We start from the raw sequence: 18,598 nt of genomic DNA on the forward strand, positions 1-18,598 counted from the left end.
TTTAAGTAGCTTGACATGCACTTGAAATTTAACACAACAAGAATCTAATGCATGCTCCAGCATTTGAGCCCATTGATACACTATCCAAATGATTTAAGTTACATCTATACGAAAATCTGAAACAAGCTTCAAGCTTAGCTACTTGCACATATCTCAAGATCCACCACTGAGTTCAATTTCATTTTGCATGAACTCTCCCTTTTGCAACTTGTACATGGCCCGTGATCCAAGTGTGACTACAAGTTAGTTCTCTGAGAGTCACTGAGCAGAATCCACTTACAATTCAATGTGATGATCGGCATTGATGGAGCCATAACCTACCACACAAGTAGCTTTCTACACAACAGATATGGTACCTAGTGAAGTAAAATAAGTGCACTTTTGGGTGGGATGCACTTGTGGTAGATCATGTCCCATAGTTTCTACTTCTGCAGTCAAAATTCCTAGAAAAACTGCCCGAATTGAAAAGCAAGATCAGATTCATTTATGTACACACATGAACTCAGTTACTAGCGCTTCAGATCCACATCTCATTCCTATACGATCAACTAGTCCAACTGCCCACCTCAGTAATGAGCTCAACTTTCATCGTCTTGCTGTTCACATCTACAACTTTGTTTCCTGCTTGCTTGAGCAAGTGCAGTTAGCACTTTCTTGTGTAAGTTTCTGCAATAATGAAGAACTTTAATTGAGGACAGTGCTAGACAGTGGCAGTGATATTTGTTATCACATTAAAAATGTAGTTTTATCAAAACCGAACATGCAGACTATAAATTAATTTGTTTACGGCAAAAGAAAATGTTCGAAGGAAGAAGCCCCTCTTATCTCAATGCACGTAGATGGATCAAGCTTCAGGAAATGAAATGAAACAGGTGGAACTAAGACGCCAAGACATCTAGGCATGAGTTGCAAACAGAAATGCACTTCTGCTATAAATTGTTCTTTCACAAACACAATGGACCACGATAGAGTGGTTAAAGAACAGTTTCTGCAGTAAGGATGGCAGCATTTCACCAATATCGTATTCTAAATACATACTTGGAAACCGAGCTGAAATTAAGTTCTAACTTATGGTACTATGAACCTATAGGAAAACCATAAAAAAATTAAAAGGCACTTAGCATTTATTCTGTTGTCAGTTTATGCATTGAGCTTATTCTACTGCACTATACTTAGTAGTCACTCAATTACTGACAAGTTGTGCATTCCTTTATTCATTTGAATTTTTCTCTCCTTACAGGTAAGTGATTTGTAAGTCATTCTATTGACCGATGCGCCTCTTACAGAGTGGAGCAAGACTCAACTTTCATTGACCTCTGTCTTGAAGTTAATGGTAGCATCATCACCTGCAAAGGGTGCTTTCAACGTGGACATATTATATAAGATAGATCTTTCAGTGCCCAGTTGTGAGGGATTCAATAATTCTTACATCATTATTAAATTTATTTTAGTGTATATATTATTGCAAACAACATTTGCCATGATTAACAGTAAGTGGAAACCATAAAAGTACCTGAACATCATTCTGAAGGGTCTTAATGTATTGAACTGCCAAATCCAACATGTCTGCTGTGTTTGTTTGCTGCAAATGTAATAACAGAGTTAAATTACAGTAAAGTCTACCCCATAAATAAAAATACATTAAATACTCTTATTGGTGTACGAGAGAGAGAAAGAGAGTCTCATCAGTTCATTTGGATGGAATGTTGGAATACATGTTTTGAAGGAAACTTTGATCCAGTTCAAATATGAGGATTATTAATGTCACCAAATATGCTAGTGATAACTTCTGTGAGATGGTGAAATTGGTGATGGATGGGAGGACAATTAGCCATTTACCTGTGTAACCAATGTTCTCGTATAGAGAGCATATGAAACGAAAATACTATGTAATAACGGAAATAGGTATACAAGTCAATGATTGTCGCAATTGTGAACAGGAAGGGAAGATTTAGTAACACTATACAGGAGAGGTCATTAATTAATTAATGACTAACGAGTGATGAGGCAAAGGAAGTTACCTTATCCATGTTCGGAACAAGCTCCTGTAGCTTCCTCAGCTTTTCACTTATTCTTGTTCTTCTTTCCTGAAAGAAAAAATCAGAATATTGTGACATTCAGTTCATGATTAGAACACAGGGACATAGTAAATGACAAAAGAATCCCAATGTTTAATCAACACTGGTGCGAAGAAGTGAAAAACCGACCCTCTCAGCAATGCTTCGTGGATGAGTGGCACAACCACGCTTTGCACGAATCTTGCATGGGACGGAATCTTGTTGAATTTGCAGAAGTTTCTCCATGGAAGCCATGTCCAGAGATGCATTCCCTAGGCCAAACTGAGACAACACTAAAGAATGATGGTTAGAATGACAAAGCGAAGGGGCAAAACCATGAACGGAGTTGCAGTAGCGGACTAGCAGTGCTGCCATTGTCCATTGAACTTATGCTCCTTGTATTCAGTAAATTAAGTCGACAGACAGGGGGAGCTACGAGTCACCTGTGGATCGTTGAGGCCATGAATGATTTCTCCGCTCAAGTCTCTGGTGCGTTTCCTTGAGGCAGAGCCAAAGACGACGGTGTTGGGGTGTGAATCGTCCCAGGTGGTGCCCATTGGGAAGCCATTGGAGATGTAAGACTTGGTGACGTTTGCAGAGTCGTCGGAGCTGCTGTTGTTGCCGGTAATGCTTTCACCAACCTCTGGCATGCTCATATCTGATAACTGAGACAGGAGGCCTTTGCCGGAATCCTGTCTGGAAAAGCTCAACTGAGGCTTCAGCCTCCTGTGTGCAACACCGTGCTGCCCACCGGAGCAGCTGTCCAAGTTGAAACCTCCAACACCAGCGCCCAAAGGATACCCTGTCCATAGATGGACCGTTGAAGAGAGAGAGAGAGAGAGTCATCTACCAACAAGAAAAACGGAAGAGCTAAACGTGTGTGTGTGTGTGAGCGCGCGCGTGTACGCGAGGCAAACACGATAAGATGTCCCGAAATCTCGTGAAGGGTTTTTTTTTTTTAAAAAAAAAAATCAAGGGACCAAGTTTTGAAATTTTTGACTAATTATGTGCACATACGACTTTGTGAAAATAACAAGAAAAAGATGGAAATCTCTTAGGGTTTCGGTATTCAAAATTATTTCCAACGAAATAACAAATAACACCTCACTGTGCACAATTTTCAACTTATATCAAAATCCGTTAAAAGTTTTTATGATCTTTTTGTTATATCTAAATTGGTCAGCAAACTGTGTGCAATTTTTTTTTTAAATAAGGATAAAACATTAGGCTTAGTTTTGCGTCTCATTGGAATATCGTTAAGTGTGATTTTTATTCAAAAAGTTTGGTTGGTTTTTACAATTTTTTTCAAATGTAGCCATATTTTTGAAAATTATAAGAAAGTTAAGCATGTAATAAAATTTTGCTAGTTTAACAGTTAATTTGCAATAAGCTGGCTACCTCTATAGCTAGGTGGTTATCTTTCTTCTTTGTGTCGCTAAAAACAGTTGTAAGAAAGATATGCATTTCATTGATGAAAACTGTAGCCCAAAACAACTTATCATCATGAATATATCTTTTACGGCAGTTTTTAGTGATACAAAAAAAAAAAAAAAACCTTTTACATTTATGTTAAAAAGTGTTTTCAGCAAAATGTGAACCCTTAATCCATTTATAAACACTAATATAATATAAATTATCTGTTCTAGCTCAAGTTCTTTTTGTAAAAAAAAAAAAAAAAAACTTTCTACTATCAAAATTTTAATATTCTAAAAGCCACTCATTTTTCACTTACCTAAAAAACATTATGAAAGTTAAAAAAGGCTCACTTAATATGTGTTTCTCACCAAATCACTTTTAAGACCATATCTAAAGGTTAGATTGCAAAAAAAAAAAAAAAAAAAAAAAGTTAATAGATCTAGTTTTTGTCTCTTACTTAAGTAGTATTTATCAAAACATGCAAAACTTGATTTGATCTCCTACTCCGAATAAAGAATGGTAAGAGAAGCGATGGTGCTGCCACATACAGTCAGGTACGTTTCTTTCACATTCGAGCAGCTTGCCGAATAACACCAAAAATGTAATGGGGAATGGGGAAAAGAAAGAAAAACACGTTGGTATTTTACTTGTTAGTAGGGAGGGAAGAAAAGAGCCGTATTTTCGAAGAGGGGGCGTGGATTCTTTCCAATTATTCAATGTCCTCTAGCGCAAAGAGTTGAGTTGATTTGAAGGGAAGAAAAGGAGAAAGGAATCAAAGGATCAGAGTGATGTCTTTGTCATGGAAAGGAACATAAATAGGTACATGCACCTTGGCACAAAAGACATGCCATGTACCCTTAAATTGTTATCCATGTGATATCAAGAACCACTGCCCCCACCAACTTGTCTGGACCCCCAAATGTTTTCACTTGTCCCTAACAAACGCTTCTCTCTTCTCTCTCTATTTTATATATATATATATATCATTTCTTTTTTTCTTAACCGTTCATCATGTTGGATCAGACAATCTTTATGACTCCGCGTAGCCAAAGTCACTGGAAAGAGATATTTGACTTGTTCAGGCACCAGTTGGCATGATTAAGATCTTGTATATATGTATATATATATATATAAAAGGAGATGTCATATGTGACATCAATGAACCTGTCATTTTCATCAAATAAGTGTTTCCCTAATGGGTTATTGACGAGGGACGCAGCTTGGATTTTTTCTAAAAACGTTATAACATACGAAATCTTAAGGCCAAACTGGAAATAAACAAATTCTATAAGAAAACTAAGGTCCTCTAAGACAACATAAGCTATACATTAAGTTCAGTTTTTAGATGGTTTACCGAGAAAACTTCCACTTTCGGGTGAAAATTATCGCATCTTGGTGTGCTAGAGTTACCATGATTTTAAGTAGAACCAAACAAGTGATTTAAAAGTACTACCTAGGTTCGGCAGCTCAGGACCTCGAGGGTAGGAGGAATAAAGAGGTTTTCAGACATTTTTTTCGGAGGATGATAATAGTTATTAACCTCTTATTTACCCGAAAAACATATATGTTTATGTAAAAACTTTTTTACACATTTATATATATATATATATATATTTATTTTCAAATATGCTATCATGAAAAACTATGTGGAGTAAGTTCAAGATGAACAATTAAAGTGTAAAGGTCATGATGCCCACCAATTTCTCTCTCTCTCTCTCTCTTCTTTTATTTTTTTTTGCTGGGGCTAGGTAAAAGATTCATGACCGTGGGTCAGGACAGCCTATCAAAGGTCACGAAAGACATGATGCCATTATCAGTGTCGTCTTCTACCTCACGCTGGCCATTTGCGAACCCACCAGAATCTCATACGCAATGACGGAAACGGCCCCCAAACTTCATAACTAATACCAAAGCAACCCTAACCCGCCCTGTCTGACATTCCTTTCAATACAAAAAAGTTACTTGTGTCATATTCCTAGGTAAATATATATAAATATATTCAAACTGAATTATTAATTTCTCAACACAAAAATTTGTGCTGTTTTCTGGTGAAAAAAATTGAAGACATATGTTGCTTCACCAACTTCCATGTCGTATAACTTTTCGCAAGATGAACACGCGTTTCGAGAATAAATAATAAAAAAATAGGCTTTGCGAATATAGGCAACGGAGAAGGACCTTGAGAGTTCGTGCAATTAACGAAAGTTAAGGCCATCGAACGGCTGGTCATGAGTTGCAGGTGTACTCATGCTTCCTCCCCACCACCCAAGAATGGCAGAAACTCTCTGAGCCGAAAATTCATAAAAATTTAAAGAGTTTTTGGCGTTCGAAACTCCGACGAAGCGATCAAAAGTAGCAAGATATTATCATTAGATAAGTGCCACCATTTCGTTTTCATAGTAAAGGTCAATAAAAATTTTTATTCAACGGGTTTTTGCCGTTGAAGAGATTGAATGAAACTTGGTGATCTTTGGTTGCCTGTTCCGAATCTAAACCAGATGGCGTGATCGATCGATCCATCTCTTTTAGTTTATGACGTAAATGGAAATCGGCCGCTGAAATAATTACTCTCAACAGTACAATCTCGCATACTTCAACTGTACCGGAGAGCAACAGATCAGAAACAAGAAACGAAAAGGAAAAAAAAATCATTGGAAGCAATCAATTTTTTTTTGGTAGCGAGTACAGAAAAGGGGGGGGGGGGGGGTGAAATCTACAGTCGCAGAAAGCAAAACAGGAAGAATAATGGCGGAAAAGGAAAGGGAAATAGGAATAGAAATCCAAAGGGCAATACCATCAATAGTAAGTGGCAAATTTTTCGAACGAAACACCAAGGAAGGATTTGAAGCAAAAGAAGACAACGACGAAGAAGAAGAAGCAGGGAGACGTACCATTATCCAGGTGAAGACTGGACAAGAAGCCAGCAGGAGAACTACTGTGCCTCGTGAGCGAGCTCTTGAAATTACTCGCCGCCGGAAAACTCCCCATAGCCGCGTGCCCCAACAAGGAGAACCCACCTGCCGTACCGCCCCCGCTGCCACCGTCAGCTCCACCACCGCCGCCGCCGCTGACGTGAAACACGGTCTCCGAGTCGCAGAACGGATTGCTTCGACCGCATCCGGCCTGGCCCTTCTTCAGAGCCTCCTCCATTGAGGGTGGTGGGGGCGGCGCCGGCGGCCGGGACTGCTGGGCCTCCGACCTTGGGGGCCCGGCCTCCTCGAGATCCGGAGGCGTGGCAGCAGACGGCGAGGCGGTCATCCGACAGCTCGACTCCGACGTCAGGCAGGAGGAATCCACGGGGAAGTACTTGCCCATCAGGTTCACCGCCGCCGGGCCGTGGAATTCGTTGGCCGATCCGCTCACCAGGCTCTCCAGAAACGAGCTCGGCGCGGACCTATACCGCATCAAGCCGCTCCCCATCTGCGACTGACTCGAATACATCTCCACAGACAGACAGAGAAACAGAAAGAGAGAGATGATCTGAGCGTTGCAGAGAGGAAACGGCCACCAGTGACTCAGTGTGGAGAAAGAGGAGAAGACGATTCACAGATAATGGAGACGAAGAGCGAGAGAGAGTCTCATCTATATAATAATAGTATTCTGCTAAGGAAACTTCATGGCTTCACCAGCTGTTCCTCTCTCTCCCCCGCCCTCTCCGACTCTTGGAAGCATCCAATTCGACACGAATCGGTTAATTCCGAATCGTCTATCCGAGTCTCAAGCGTCAACCAAAGAATCGTATCGATCCCCTGGTCCCGCGAGGTGGTCCTCTCAGCTTGCTGCGGCCGTCTCGAGTGCCTCGGCCAGCTCATAGTTTCAGGGTTACAAGCAAAGCCAAGAGGTAATATTCAGTTACACACCGAGACGGATCGGATTCACCGTTTCGGATCATCTGTCTGCATTCCGGCAAGATAAGAGGGATGCGCCACCGAAAGATGACAGCCGATGAACAATTTAGTTTACTTTTTCCCTAAAATTCTTTATATATATATATATATATATATATATATATTGTTTGTGTTTTTCCTTGTAAAGGAAAAATCCTTTTAACCTTTTACAACATAAATTATAGTTAATTACATCCACCAAATACCATGTATCAAAAAATCGTGATTAGTAATTTGACAGAATTTAAAAGATCAAGGTAAAATTCTTTTAGCCTTTCGTGTATAGAATTTAAAAGATCAAGAAAAAATTCTTTTAACCTTTCACAACATACACTGTACGATGGTATAATGTTAATTTTTTTGATGAAATTTAGAATATTAAAAGTAATTTTGCTTATATATATATAATTAATTAAATTGGATCATGATGACATGGGAAAGGAGGGGTAGAGAGAGGACGTGGATCCTGCGATCTTGGAGGATTGGATGGTTTGGATTTGTCAGCCTTTTGATTGTTTATTTTTCCGGCTTTTTGAAGCATAATGCTGTCCATGTCAGAGATCATGATACCGTGCACTGGGACGGAAGGAAGGCTTAGGCTTGTGAGTGAAATGGGGTCAGGGTGGGGTTTCTCCTTGCGGCCGATTCGATTCAACCGTTCCAGAACCGATCCATTCGTATGACGCCTCCTGTGATTTTTTCTTTTGGTTTATATTTAATACGATCAATAGTGCACCAAAATCTTTAACAATGTTCTGTACATGATCAGGTTTTAATTGCATGGTTAAGAAGAAACAGCCTTAATTTATGTAATTTAATCTCTGAATCAGTAATCCGAGTTAAGTTATAGTGATTGATGCGATACCAACAAAAGGAGTGGTTGTTTATATGTTTATAAGTTATAGTAAAACACTTTCATGTTTGCTTAAGTGAAACTGCCTTTCACGTAAACATTAAAGTAGTTATGTCCATATGTTTGAGGTTTTGGTTTGATTCGGAGTTTGTGTGGACTTAAAATACATCAAATTGAGTGTCGCACTTGCTGCTATTTACAACTTAAATAAGTAATACACTAGAACGTGACAATGACTATATGATTCAAACCTTGGATTCTTTGAGTGTGAGTTGTCTTGCCACCTGATTGCATTATGCTCTTTAATATAAGAGTTTTTCAATTACGAGGTAATTAATTGAGATGATGTACAAGTACAACTCTAGAGAGAGATGAAGAGAATTGTCCAGTTTATCATTTTTTAACTAATTTGTTCAACCTTAAATTCTACTAATCAAACCTTGATTAAAGACTGACTGCTTTATCTATTATTTTATCTTTAAATGTTCTATGCTGTAAATTTAATGAGGAAAATTGATCAACAGATGAAGAGTAAAAAAATGTCCCGATGCATTGAACTACACACATTGTTTCTTTCATTAAAAAAAACAATAAATAGTGTTCATTCGTCATTAAATTTCATGTGATAGATGATAAACAATAGTTCATGCATATATATATATATATATATATATATATATATATATATGCATGCTTTTATTGCATAAGTTGGCCAGATGATCGTGGAGAAACAAAAGCCGTCATTTCTAAGAAGCTACTTCAATATAATATCCACATCGCTTGTCATGAAAAATCAAGTGTTCCATCACGTTAGAATGAGAATTTTTTTTCCTGGGGATTCCTGATAAGCATATTTTCATGATGCTCAATTCTTTATACTGACTTTCATGTTCGTCTCTTTCTCTTGCTTATCCATGGCAAATGAATCACTATATATCTCGCCCAATGTGGGAAAAAGGTTAAGAGTGAATGTCAAATAAGTAAAACAATAAAGGGAAATAAGTAGCTACCAAATCCTTATATACTAGATCTAATGAGAATCAATTTTGCGAATTGAATTATGGAGATGAAGTTGAAAATATGAAAGATAAGCTGTTTTTTATCAAGAAACCAAAATACTTACAAAAAAAGAGGAGAAAGAGAGGTTCTCGGGGGGATTGGTGCAATGGTCGGTCGAGATGAAAGCTGGTAGGCAGTCAGTGTTAATGCAGCTTCACTTAATGGCATTGCTAGTTTGATCTTCAACACAAAAGATTTTAGTGCGAAATTCATCAAACGTTCAAAAGATTGACTTTGGTATGATCGGGATAGGTTGCCTTCTTTTTAGGGCAATTTTTGTTTGTTGAAGGATAATTATATAACTTAGAAAAAAGTTTTACACTGTCTCAAAGATTATGAGAAGCGCCTTGTGAGTACATTCTGAATCTGTCTCAAAGATTATGACATGTACATAATTTACTAAAACTATTGTTTCATAATAAACTTACTCATTTTTTGATAAGATTCATGAGACACTCATAAAATAAAATATCTCTATTACCAAACTACCATAAGTTAAATGGCATTTAAGTTGAGAAGATTTTGATTAGAAGTTACATATTAAGAAAAAAGAGAATATTTTTTGTTGCCGAAAAAGTTATTTAGGCCATTTTTCATTTTTAAGGGTAATTTTGTCATTTAAAAACTTTTTTTTTTTACACTTTTATCATTTTGTCCTTGTAAGGGGACTTGTTTTAAGTGAAAAGTTTTGGGATTAGAAGTTACAAATTAGAAAGAAGAGGGAAACATTTCTGTCGTTTGAAAAAATATGCACGCCCTCCACAAATTACATCTATTTAACCATATTTCCGCAAATCTGTGGGGATCACACCACTCTAGAAAGCAAAGAAGAAATACATAAAAAAGTTTGGTGGAAAAAATTAGTAGTTTAATCATGAGCAGAACCCACTGCGACAAAAGTTATTAGATGCACACTCCTATTCAAACTACTAATTTTATTTGAAATTCATATTTACTTCAAATCTCATTCCATGAACATACCAAATACATGTTCAAAAACATAGAAATAAACTCAATACAAAAGTTTGAGTTGATAAGATTTGTACTCCTTGTGCTTGAACCTCAGATCAAGGATTTCACTTACAAATTAAAAATCTCATCCAGTTTGGTGAGCTTAGCTCTGATTTACAATTCACAATAACTACATATATGACCGCTACTCCTAAAATATCGATATATGGAAACCAAAAAAATAGAAATAAGAAATTACTCGAGTAAAAAAAAAAATCCTCAAAATGGGCAAAACAAAATCCTAATATAGTGTGGACCATAACGTGAGATCCAAATCCAAAATGAAGACTGAAATCCAAACTCAACTGGTACATACAGTAAGAAAAATAGCAAATTAAGTAAACCCCCAAGAAAAAAAAAAGTTAATGAAGTTCCCTGCATCACCAACCTTTTCTAAACCTAACAATTGAGTAAAGGAAAAACAAAAATAAACTGATGAAACATGGAGATGATAAATATATAACAACTAAAAGTGATCATAGCAGTTAACCAAAAGTGCTTCAGTAATTTTCAAAAGGCTGAAGATTCATTATAATGTCAGGATAGGAAAAGGCCATTGATGGTGAGAAATGAATACGATAGCAACCCATTTTGACGCATTAACGTATGAACCAACCTTTGTACTGCTTTGCTTAGTTTGACAGTATCTTTCTTCTTCATTGAACAGTTCTAAAACAGAACCTAAATTAACAAAGGCACCTGCAAATCCATAATTTGATGACTAGTTAAGGCAAATTCACGCCGTGACGTTGATTTCAAAGTCGAAAGTCAGTACAGTGAACAAGCGCAGAAACTCTTTGGAAGATCAGTGGACGTATTAATTCGCACATATAATTGCATCGGCAAATCTTTTTGGCCGCATGGGCATTCAATGTTTGGTCCTGACCGCCATTAAAACCGATCATGCTGGCAGCGAGGGCAGGCAGGGTAAGTGGTCCGGACGTTTTTTGGAGGTTTCTTCCGCTCATTAAAAGAAAGGAGGACAACAAGAAAGATCACGGCCGGCCATCTTTACGGTTAGGCGTCAGTTTTTGTGAGGTCAATTTTCCGACCAACCTCTGCTGCATGTTCCTCACATGGAGCCGGCGAATCCAGTCCAGCTAACAGCGCCCCTTATTTTCCGGCAGCTCGGACCGCTGTATTTGGTGGAATTAAAAGGTGGGCAGACTCTTTCATGATTGGTTCATTCCCTGCCTTTGCTTTTGTGGGGATCGAATTGACTTCTCGTTGGGGACCTTCCTTGCATTAATGAAATGCAATCAGTTGGTTAATTAATTTTTTACAGGCTGCAAGGTTTAGAAGAGACGTCTCCAAAGGCACAGTTGTCTGTAGAAGATAGGTCTGTAGTTCAATTTGCATGGCCGAAATTTTCCAAGACTCCGTTGATACTATATGCTAAGAACCGACTTTCAAAATACATATATATGGGATGTATGATACTTATTTAAAGCTAAATCTTACCTTAATCTGAATCTGATGAGATATTTATCTATAATTTAATCTGAATCCATATATGATCACAACTATTTTCTCAAAACCAAATGTGATCCAGTTTCTTAAATTCCTTTTTCATACCTTGAAGCAGTTTAGTCTGATGTCCGATCAACATGTGACATCCTTCCTAGTTTCCTGATTTCATTGGCTTCCTCAAACTCAATTGGTTTCTTCTGAGTTCTTCTTGGTCCTGCAAGTGGTCGCATTTGAGTCAACATGTAGATTAATACATGATTGACATAGTGTTTGCCTCGAGCCATTGATATTATTGCCATAAACAGTGGGAAGAAAAGGATGCTCTGCCTGCCGAATTAGGACATCAATATTTATGACGTTGAAGTTGAAGGAAGGCAGGCAGGCAGGAGTACTTCAATGCTGCAGGTACATCATCCTTATTGGCATAAGTGGGTAATGTGGCCCCAACTTGCCGGTTCAGGGGCGGAGGCAGGTGTAGGCAATTGCCCACACAACCCGTAAAAGTGTTTAATTTAATATAGATATATTAGGACAATTTTTCTCATTTACATATTCATACCTTTTAAAAATTTAAAATGTTTATTACTAGTGTCCGGTAGTCAAAAATTTCTAGCTCTGCCTACGTGCTTATCAATAAAACAGAAAAAAGAAGCTTAATGTACAAGTACTATTAATTTTTTTTCAGGAGGGTGGTACATCTCTTTTGTTTGTTAGTCTGGATTCACATGGCGGCATACTTAGCTTTGTTAAGGGGTATTTCTATTTTCCAAAAAACTTTTTCTTTCCAGTTTGGCCCTTAGAGGAGAAGGTTCTCCTACTTTCCAAAATATGGGCATTTTGGTCATGTTAAGCTCTAAATGAGAGCTCGTCTGTTCGGGGCCTGAACATATAGAGTCTTCTCAGCTGCAGATCCAGTTGTGTGCAAAAACTTGTGTACACTACAAATCTACACCCTTTAAAAAAAAAAGAGAGGGTAAGGGCATTTTAGGAATTTTCATCATGAGATGTGCTTTTTGTCTTTTTATTAATTTATAATCTCCCTTTTATCCTTCTGAAAAACCAACCACATTTTCACCTTATGAAGGATATTCTGGATATGATTGCTCAGGGGTGTGCATATAACTAGCTTCGTCTCAGTCCGCCCAGGCGCTTCATTTATTTGTGCTAGCTTGCTTTTAGTTTCAAAATTTTGACACCAAATAAAATTTTTCAAAATTATGATTTTTTTAAATTATATATATATATATATATATATATATATATATATATATATATATATATATATGAAAATTTTCCTACCCAATGTCTTAATCTCCATGCATCGATTATGGATCTAAAGTGCAAGTTGACCAGTGAACTGTAATGGCTTAGTGCTCATGTGACCGCCACCGTTTTTTCATAAATTAAGACGTGATGTTCTTTCCTGCTTTCAATTTTTCATATTTAATATTATTTTTGATGAGCCAGGTGGACTAACTACTTGGATGCAGACACGAGTCTTGGAAACCACATGATGATTTGGGTAATCAGATTAATCAATTGCTTCTAAGCACTGTTGTCATTCACATGCTTTAATTAAAAATGATTTCCGTTTCATACTATAAAAATCAATAACGAGGTAGGACCACATTATTCCTGCCCTATCCGATCCAGAAAGATCAACTACTTTTAATCTCTCAACTCAAACGAAAGTGAACAATAAAGTTAAAAAAAAAAAAAAAGTGTCAGTGTTGTCTCCAAATTTTAAAATTCAGCAACATTATTAAGTCCTTTATGCTTGCCATATGCAATTAAGCTGCTGTAGAAATGTCAGCAAAATATTACCTTAGCAGGGGTGAAACCAGAAATTTTTTACGAGTGAGTCTAAATTAAAGTTTTTATGTTTTGATTAGGGCTAAAATATCATTTTTCAAAAAGTTTTATATGAAACAAGTTAAATTTTCTAAAATTTACATGTAATTTTTTTTTAGGTAGGGCGTGAGCCCTACCTTGGCTTCGTCCCTATGTTAGGACTTTGTAAGGTTTGGGGTGAGCAGAAGCTTATCGAAAGAAAAATAAAGTCCTCTCATCTTCTTCTTATTCTCAGCTTTAAGAGCTGCTTCAAGACCTTTATGGACCTCAATGATGTACTACCACTCTTTGCAATCCAAATAAGTAGCCGTCAAAAAAATAAGAAGTCAAGCACCTTCTCTTGAGGAACTCTTTTAACGATTGAGCATTCACTGGCTTGACAACCCGACCAACTACACTATGTTTGAACAATTTGTTGAAGTTTTAAATGACATAAAAAAAGTCTTTAGTTAGCTGGTTTGTTGAGGGCTTTGGATCAAAGAAGGGTAGAGCCAGAAATTTTTGACGAGGCGAACCAAATTAAAGTTTCAAAATTTTGAATAGGACCAACAAAACTTTTATATAAAACAAATAAAATTTTTAAAATTTACATATAACTTTTTTTAAAGTTTTTTTTTTTTAAGTGGGGCCAAGGCTTATGGGGCCCCTACCCTGGCTCCACCCTTCGATCAATGACCTTTAGGTTAGAAGAGGTTGAGAGCTTGTTACCACTGGTCAAGGACTGCCCAACTCTGTCTTATTTACAAAAAAAAAAAAAAAGGACCAATGATGGTTTTGTTTGATGAAGAAACCTTTGCGTTTTCGTGATGGTACATTCCCCCTCTTCAGAATGGTATATATCCTGCACATGCCAGGGACTGTCAAACACGGTGAAAGTTATTTGTTGATGGCCTTTACGCTTTAAAAGTAAGCCTGGGTACCGGGCCGGGCTGCCGCCCGATCGGGCCCGAGCTCGATCCAGCCCTTTAATAATTTACAAAAAATATTTTTTATTATTTTTTAAACTTAATAATGTATATTTTATAATTAAAATATATTTTATAATATTAAAAATAATTATTTATAATTAAAAATAATTTTTATTATCAAACAGGCTGGGCTGGGCTGGGCAGGGCCCAGGCTATCGGGTCGAGCCCGAGCCAGGTCTTACCTAGCCGGGCCGGCCCAGCCCGGCCCCATGCCCACCTCTATTTAAAAGCCCACTGCCCGACTTCACTCACGGATTTAAGAAGATCCTTACTGTGGGGCGCTTGTCCAAATCTGTGGATTTGAATCGTATCGACATGTACGAGAGCTACTTTAGCCTTACGGCTAAGGGTGCTGACCTCAAAGATATTGAACTCCACACATCCTTAGATTTCAAGATTTTTCGAGGTTTATTTTAAAGAGGACGAAGCTTTTTTGTTTACTTTGTTTGTAGGGTTTAGGCTTGCTTTGAAACTTGGGTAAAAATTATAATTACTTTTGTCAACTCAAGAATAGCCCACCACCATATGTAGTACAATGGATTAGTATTAAAGAGAATCCAACAGATGACTGAGCCTTCACTGACACACTAGCTCGACCAATTACACTACGCCCTGAAGGGGGCTAAGAATACCTCGACGTGAAAGTTATGTATGAAACCATTTAGCCAAAGAAAAAGAAAAAGTAGATAATTCCAGAGGTCATTAACTCAAAAAGAAATCAGTGATTCAGAATACATTTGTAACTACTCAACAGGCTTTTGTAAGAGCTGAGATGGCTCCTAGTTGTTGATGTTTGAATCATGCATGATATTGCTTGAGTTCGACTAAATTTTAAAAAAAAAGTCACATTAACTTCTGGATATATATATATATATATATATATATATATATATAGTCTCTGTGTGTGTGAGAGAATCTTGACTTGCCATTGAGGGAATGAATTCATTGAAGGAATGAATTCCTTTATTATTCCTATCCAGGAACAAAACTGTGAATTCTAGCGTGCAATTTGACAATGGAATGAGTTCCCTTATTATTCTGCTTTCAGTTAGGAAGCTTTGTCGTTAGTAATGTTGACATAATTCGTTGAGAACTATAGAGGTTGGTTGGAGCCGATACGTATATTCTCCCTTTCTTTGAACATGCTTTCCGGTTTTAGGACCATGGTAATAGTAAAGAAAAATATACAATCGACAATATAATTGCATATTTGCTTCATACATTGGAAGTGCACCAACGTATATTTTTATTTGAAGAGGAGCAAAAGATATATTCCTGCCCACCTACAAACCCTCACCCCACAAAAAAAAAAAAAGAAAAGGAAAAGAAAGGGCAAAAAGCTATATGCAGTTTTTCCTTTGGCAGGCAGCTTGACTCGATCTAAGGCTGGGCATTGGGCCGGGTCGTCGGCGGGTACCCAATACTCAGTCTCATTCGGGCCCGAGCCCTGAGAAAAGGGCACCGGGTCGGCCCAATTGGGGCCGATAAGCGCTGGGCCTAATAATTTTTTATTTATATATATATATATATATATATATATATATATATATATATATATATATATATATATATATATATATATATATATATATATATATATATATATATATATATATATATATATATATATATATATATATAAAATATAATATAATATTTTATCATGATTAATTTTATTTATATATTATTTTATATTAATTTTTTTTTTAATTTAATCAGGCCAAGCCTGGTTCGAAATTGAGCCCAGGTTTCGGGTGTCAGGCAGGCCCGAGCCCGGCCCCTTATCAGGCCGGGGCAGGCTGGGCTGGGTCGGTCCGATGCTCAGACTTAACTGGATCACTTATTATTAATGTATACACATTCTAGCTCTGTGGTTCTATCCTAAAATTGTAACAATATGCTAAGAATGATAAAAATCACAACCACAAAATCCAATTGATGTGATGGTGTGAAAAAATGACATGAATGAATTAAAAAAGCACATCAACAAATTGCCGTGCACTAGATATTTTGATTATTGAATCAAATGTGCTTTGGAAAAGCCATAGGAGGAAACCATAACCGACCAATCCCCTTTGGCTAATAGCTTAATAGCCCATGTAAGACATAAAGTTCTAACAAGGACCAATAGTGAATAATATATTGGTAGAGAAACCAATAAATAGTAATAGAACCGTATGGTTAGGGATGTCAATAGATCAGATTTGACTCAGATATATATTTGCCATGTCCACTTGTCTGAATATTTATATATGCAGATTCAAATTCAGGCAAAGAAAACTTGATGCCATATCTGAATTCAAAACCTGAATCTAATCCAAACCAAAATTTTTAAACCAAATCCAAACCACATTATAGACATTGAAAATATGATATTTATTGAAAACTATATCTGACAGTCCGAATTTGGTCAATATTTACTTAAGTGTGAATTTGAGTACGATTGGATGCCATTTCTTATATCTGAATCTCATCTGGATTCTTAATCGGACATCAAATTCTTTTTCATATTCGATTTCCCATGTGGTTTGGATGGATATCGGCTCTAATCGGATCTATTGGTATCTCTATGCTATGTGCGTGTGTATGTGCGAGAGGAAGAGGGAGAAGCTCGACGATAATAAAATGACTAATGAGGAATCAGAAGATTGCATTTGAAGTTTTAGTTCTGGTAAAAAGATTGAGACTAACAAAAAGGAAAAGGGGGTCAAGGCAGTCTTGACAATGAATGGAAGAGGGCACTGAGAAGAAAGAAGAAAATGTGGAATGACCGAGCTAAAGAAGGAAACATGGCAAGGATGGTCAACCTTTGTCTTAAGAGACATCATAGTGTCACTCATTGGCTTGTCTTCACTAGGGATGTCCACGAGCCGAGCTGAACCAGCTCAAACTCGGATCGTGTGTCTTGAAAGAAACTCAAACTCAGCTTGAGCTCTTAAAACTGGAATTGGGCTCGATTTGGCTCATTAAGCACCAGCTGAGACAAGCATTTCATTAAAAAAAAATATTTTTTTAAAGAAAGAGGCAACATGTAGTAAACCATATTTACTTGTATTTTTGCTTAGAAGAAAATTAAATATTAGCCAGTATAATTTTACAAAGGATCCATTTTTTTCTACTGTCTTATCCCAAAAGCTTTCAAGTGAGGAAAGAATTGATGAACAGACCATATAAATAGCTCAATTTAGATTAGTATTGTTCATCACATCAAAGCAAGCAGATGGACTGCTCCAAGCTTTCTTTTATCAAACATAAGCTCTCCAATGATTATAAAATCCTATGTATAACAAAAATTCAAAAAATCAATGATAGAATTGGTAGAGTAGATATTGCCAAACATCTTGTGTTCCCTTTGTCTATCCCAAACTGTCAGCTTCCAAACTTGAGCATTTCTCCCACATCCTTTTTGAGAAACCTAATGCCTCAAACCTTTCTCGCCTTTCAAACCCAAGCCTCCAAGATTTCGGCAAACTCAATGATGAAAAAGGGGCTCATGCTTATTTAAGACGAGCCTCTGTGCTAGAAAGTTGCTTGAGAACTTGTTAAATGAGATAAAATGTATGGTGGATGTTTGTTAATAATGGTCAAACAAGCGACGGAAAACCATTCTTTCCTTCATGCTAGAGACACAATAGACTCTTAAGTAGAGGGCTCCAATAGGCTACACTCCTTGCCTCAAGGGGCATAGCATAACTGGTCCGGTTAGGGGCTTGTATAAAAGTAGGTCTCTAGTTCGATTCTCATATTCTCACCCAGAAATAGGCTACACTACTTAAATGATGCTTAATTAGATGTCTTCCTGAGTGTTTCAAAGAAAGTAATCAAACTTCTTTGTATAAAAGGAAACAAAGTCATCAAAGGATAAACATTGAAGGAAAGAAAAAAGCAAAATATTTCATTAATCAATTGTCCTAGGTATCTCCCAATGAGGATTACAAGGTCTTAAATGACTAAATAACCTCTAATATAAATTTTTATACTGCAATTACCTATCTAATTAAAACTAAAGAAGTAAGAAAGAAAATC

General features: G+C 37.0%; 1 protein-coding gene across 1 annotated transcript; it reads right to left on the reverse strand.

The window, feature by feature from the left end:
- LOC116261438 (transcription factor bHLH129-like) lies at positions 1-7,099 on the reverse strand. The gene is made up of 6 exons (XM_031640187.2): positions 6,365-7,099; positions 2,501-2,859; positions 2,208-2,339; positions 2,022-2,087; positions 1,514-1,582; positions 1-666 (listed from the first exon to the last, which is right to left on the reverse strand). The coding sequence occupies exons 1-6, from the start codon at positions 6,912-6,914 to the stop codon at positions 607-609; spliced, it is 1,236 nt and encodes a 411-aa protein (XP_031496047.1). The 5' UTR covers positions 6,915-7,099; the 3' UTR covers positions 1-606.
- Positions 7,100-18,598: the final 11,499 nt, after the last annotated feature.

Source organism: Nymphaea colorata, chromosome 9 (assembly GCF_008831285.2).
Source record: "Nymphaea colorata isolate Beijing-Zhang1983 chromosome 9, ASM883128v2, whole genome shotgun sequence".
NCBI lineage: Eukaryota > Viridiplantae > Streptophyta > Magnoliopsida > Nymphaeales > Nymphaeaceae > Nymphaea > Nymphaea colorata.